General features: G+C 48.0%; 2 protein-coding genes across 2 annotated transcripts in view; both read left to right on the top strand.

Moving 5' to 3' along the window:
• Positions 1 to 4,387, top strand: part of Pmar_PMAR020212 (hypothetical protein) — a gene marked incomplete at both ends in the record, with an annotated part of 4,706 nt that extends 319 nt beyond the window's left edge. Inside the window, 11 exons of the mRNA XM_002766994.1 lie at positions 18 to 313; positions 585 to 848; positions 1,367 to 1,506; positions 1,550 to 1,672; positions 1,717 to 3,333; positions 3,374 to 3,513; positions 3,556 to 3,668; positions 3,716 to 3,793; positions 3,852 to 4,025; positions 4,095 to 4,159; positions 4,199 to 4,387. Coding sequence (XP_002767040.1) covers positions 18 to 313; positions 585 to 848; positions 1,367 to 1,506; positions 1,550 to 1,672; positions 1,717 to 3,333; positions 3,374 to 3,513; positions 3,556 to 3,668; positions 3,716 to 3,793; positions 3,852 to 4,025; positions 4,095 to 4,159; positions 4,199 to 4,387 — 3,199 coding nt within the window. The remainder of the gene's footprint in view (positions 1 to 17; positions 314 to 584; positions 849 to 1,366; positions 1,507 to 1,549; positions 1,673 to 1,716; positions 3,334 to 3,373; positions 3,514 to 3,555; positions 3,669 to 3,715; positions 3,794 to 3,851; positions 4,026 to 4,094; positions 4,160 to 4,198) is intronic.
• Positions 4,388 to 4,776: 389 nt separating this feature from the next.
• The window catches only part of Pmar_PMAR020211 (hypothetical protein), a gene marked incomplete at both ends in the record, with an annotated part of 330 nt that continues 301 nt past the window's right edge, over positions 4,777 to 4,805 (top strand). The window contains one exon of the mRNA XM_002766993.1: positions 4,777 to 4,805. Coding sequence (XP_002767039.1) covers positions 4,777 to 4,805 — 29 coding nt within the window.

The raw sequence follows: 4,805 nt of genomic DNA, 5'->3' as shown, positions 1-4,805 counted from the left end.
ACTATCAATGTCCTCAGCGGCATGATAAAGCCGAGGAGCGGGGTGGGGCTGGCGGCTCAGAAGTGCATCGTCACCATCACTTGCCAGGACGTGACCATATTCAATCGAGAGGTGCCCGCGGAGATGCCCGTGATAAGGAGGAGTATGGGAATCTGTCCGCAAAATAATGTCTTGTGGGACGACTTGACAGTGTCGGAGCATTTCGAGTTGTTTGCCAATATACGCGGTTTGTCCACTGACGCGTACGCTGTGGAGTTTGCGGCTGAGATTGAACTGGGGCATAAGTTAGAAGCACGAGTGAAGACGCTATCTGGTAGGCTATGGGAACTTCTATAATGTCACTAACTTTCTAACTTCAACATTTACTATTAGAGATAGTGAATATAACGCGATGCTAATAGGTAGAAATATAACGTCGCTGACTTTTCTTACATTAATATTTACTATTAGAGATAGTGAATACAACGCGATGCAAATCGATAGAAATATAACGTCGATGACTGTCCTTACATTAATATTTACTGTTAATGAAAGTTAATATAACGCGATATAAATAGGTAGAAATACAACGTTTTTGTATTCAGGAGGTATGAAGAGGAAGCTCTCGGTCGGGTTAGCATTCGTAGGAGACTCGAAGTTGATCATATTGGACGAGCCGAGCAGTGGTATGGACCCGAGTGCCCGGCGTAGGATGTGGGACTTCCTGAGATCGAAACGTGAGGGAAGGATTATTTGCATTACTACACACTACATGGACGAGGCCGATGTGCTAGCTGATCGAGTTGGTATAATGAAAAATGGCAAGTTGATGGCTTATGGCAGCACCAGCTTCCTCAAGCGACAGTTCGGTGAGTAGACACGGTCGCTCATTGTAGTCATATATGCACCTCAGTACAGTATTGGAATATATGTTCGCTTTCTTCAGCTGAGCTCAGGAGTTTCCTTACAAATTATAGGAGTTTACATATGAAATCGGGTAGGAGTGTTCAGAAACCAACATGTTTTCCCTCAGAAGTTTACTATGACCAACGTATGTAGTTGACCTTGTGCATATTTTCCCACATTGCATAATGTGTTCATATATGCATACAGTGTTCGCCAATTTGATATCCAATTTGAAAAATGAGCGTTTCCCGAGATTGATGATAATTACTCTAACACTTCGCACATACAATGTGACCATTGCTACGAACATGCACTGTGAGAAACGTAATCGTTTGAAAGTGTGATATAGAAAAATTATCCTTTATGTCATCTCGCGCTCGCCCAGGTGTCCCGAATTTGATAAGCATCTTTTTTATCTCACATTACCATTAATCGTGAATCAAATTGGCACTCACTGTATTGTGTTCATTCTCCAACCTAGGCACGGGTTATACCCTCAGCATTGCCAAGAAGGACTCTACGGTCCCCGATGCCCCTCTGATTGAAGTCGTTCGGGAGAGCATCGACGATCCGTCCTCGGTCCGGATACGGTCCAGTGCTGGTCAGGAGCTGGCTCTGCAGGTATCTGCAAATGTCTGGAAATATCTTACCGTAATTCTCTCAGATTCCTTTTGAGAATGCTCCTCAGCTGCCGTCTGTGTTTGAAAGCCTTGATGTGTTAAAGTCAGAAGGAAAAGTATCGTCCTACGGCATCTCGGTGACCACGATGGAGGACGTCTTCCTTAATGTGAGCTCCCGAGAGGCGTTTGATGACGATTTTTCCCATTTCAGGTTGCGCGCCGTTCTCAAGGTGATGATGACGAGCAGTTGTCCAAGCTGAAGAGCCGAACGTATTCGAGTGAGGACAGGAGCGTCATGTGCGACGTTGTGCTGAAGCCCAACATGATGCAACAGTTCTCCGGTCTGCTCACGAGGCGTGTAACGTACGCCTGGCGAAACTGGCCCGGGACTCTGTCGGCCGTACTTATCCCATTTCTGGTCATACTTGTTCTTATGGGTTTGCAATACCTTGGTGTGTCCGTGCCCGATGCTCGCAGATTGGATCTGAGCTGGAGTGAAGATACACCCTACCAGGTCTCCTCACATGATCATGTTGTCGGTCGGTGGGATCTGAGCGCTCCAGAGGTGGTCACTGTGCAAAGAGGCGCGGTTGGCTTGCCAGATATTAGTGCGGCTACACCCCTCACACCGGTGGAGTTCTACATTTGCAATCAGTGGAAGCCGTATGAGATGATACCTACTCCGAGCTCGTCGTTTAACATCAACTTGTGTGCGGCAATCCTGCGGTTTTCGGCTACACTTATTGATGAGAAAACTGCATGGTTTGAAGTCACTGCATTGGGGGTCACCTCGCGCTCTGTCTTCGCTGATATGACCGCCCTGCATATGACGCCGGTTGCCCTGGTTGGTGATGAATCTGTTGGTGTAGTCAACTACCCCTTCCCTCACACGGCGTATCAGGAGAGCAAGTCCCGAAGTAATCTCGTGCTCACTCTGGCAGTTGGCGGTTACTTTGCCATTGCTCTCACTGTGATAGCAGGATCTTTGCTGTCATATGTTATGATGGAGAAGACGAGAGGGATCAAAGAACAGCTCTACGTTAGTGGCTGTGGTTTGCTGACCTATTGGGTGGCGAGCTGGAGTTTTGATTTTCTCCTCACTTTTATCGCAATATGCCCAACGTGGATACCCCTAACTATTTTCGACATTAAGGCGTACCTCGACTCCAGCAATATGGCCGCGGTATGGATGCTGCTTATTGGATTCTGTTTTGCGATGCCCCCATTTAACTATGTCATGTCCCTGCTCTCACGTACCAATACTATCGCTACTTACATGCAGGTGGGGGCCGGCGTAGGGGGTGGCCTTATTGGCTCTTTTGTCGTAGCTGTTTTGTACTATGGTGTTGTTGCTCCCGAGATCGCCTTGGTTCTCGCGTGGATGCTCAGAGTTGTTCCCACCTTCCCGGTGGCGCAAGGCCTCACGACACTCTTCTTTGCGTATGTGGGGTACTTGAATGCTCCTACGGGTGGACCTGTTGAGACCCACGCCTTCGACTCGCAAATGCTGAACACGTGCAGTGAAGTTCGCCTCAGCGGCCTCGCCGATAAAGTATATGATACTTGTTTTGGAGTTGCTGGTGATGATGTGATAATGCTCTTCCTCTTTGGAGTGATATATTTCGGTCTCACCATCTTGATCGACTATAGGAAGAACGATGATAAGTGGAACCCCGACCGACAGCTGCATGTACCTCCGGAGAAGCGTGGTGAGGAGGATGGGAGGGTCGTAGCAGAGAAGGACAGGGTGGCCAAGCTCGATCCCACCACGCAGATGATCTACTTTAAGGACCTCAAGAAAGTCTACAACCCGGGGAAGAAGAGTGAAGTAAGTTTCTCGAGTCGAGGATGTTATTAAAATGGAGTAGGTATGGGCAGTTCGAGGTATCAACTACGCCTTGGGTGATGGTGGAGTCTTCGGTCTGCTCGGTGTCAACGGTGCTGGCAAGACTACGACATTCAGGATGCTATGTGGGTTGATAAGACCAAGTTGTGGTCACATCACACTGCTCGGTCAACCACTGCTCGGAAACGTCTATGAGGTAGCGAGCAGTGAAGCTATTGTATCGACCTACTTTTTTCATAGGTTCGTCGAAGCATTGGGTATTGCCCTCAGGACAGCCCCTTATTGTAAGGACTTACCACTGAGGAGCATCTCATTTTGTAACTCCATTGGAGTGCATTTGATCACAGTTGTTTCCCTGTCGGAGGTATGGTCGAATCCGTGGAGTATTGCCCGCTGTATTGGAGGACCATGTTTCGGAGTTGTTGGAAATTCTCCAGCTCGAGTGAGGGTCTTCATTCTGAAGTGGAGCCCGATGGATAGTTGGTGTTTTTGTCTTGTAGGCGTTATAGTGACAAGATGGCAACAAGGCTTTCTGGTGGTAACCAGCGGAAGCTCTGTGTTGGCATCGCTCTGGTTGGGCAACCTTCCTTGCTATTCCTCGACGAGCCGACCACGGGTGTTGATCCTGATGCACGGAGGTAAGCACTTTCACGGTCTCAGTGATAGTAGTCTTTGTCGTTCCATTTACAGACGTATCTGGGATGTCATTCACAAGATAGCTCACGGGCGAGCGAAATCTTCAGCAGTTGTGCTCACAACGCATAGTATGGAAGAGGCTGATGCTCTGTGTGAAACTATGGTCATCCAAGTAAGTACTGCCTCCCGCTCGTGGTGAGATTTTGATCAGGTCGACGGCCAGTTCCGTTGTATTGGTTCATCCCAGCAGATCAAGACGGATTACGGTCAGGGCTTCAAATTGTGGATATCCTTCGTGGAGTCATCAGCTGCTACTGCGAGTAGTGAGCTCCTCAACAATTTCTTTGTCGCCATAAATAGTGACAAGTCTGGGCGAGTACACCCCTCCACATATTCTTAGCATAACCGGTTTTTCGACTCGTGCACAGCCACCACAACGAGTATCATCTTGCGGCTCAGGGAGGTATGTACTAATGCTTTACCTGATATGACCTCCAAGTTTCAGGGCCTAACTCTTCGTAGTTAGTGAGAAGTCGAAGACCGGTAAAACGTTTTCTCCACATATTCTTAGCATACACGTGTTAAAATTGCGCCTCAAAATACCAACTTTTACTCGGGGAGTATATCTATAACTCCGCTCCTGATCTAATGCTATACATCAACAGAAAGAGAATCGTTCATAATGATATCCCTCCACGTTTCACTCTCATATTTGGAGGCATCCAGCCGAAACTGAGCAGGGCACCTGATGAGCACCAAAACGCGCCGAAATAAGGTGTAAAACCCGCCATGCAGGAGCCGTCGGAGGTCAAGACGCA

The sequence above is a fragment of the Perkinsus marinus genome, assembly GCF_000006405.1.
Source record: "Perkinsus marinus ATCC 50983 genomic scaffold scf_1104296971228, whole genome shotgun sequence".
Lineage (NCBI taxonomy): Eukaryota > Perkinsozoa > Perkinsida > Perkinsidae > Perkinsus > Perkinsus marinus.
This window is presented reverse-complemented; position numbering and strand designations above follow the sequence as displayed.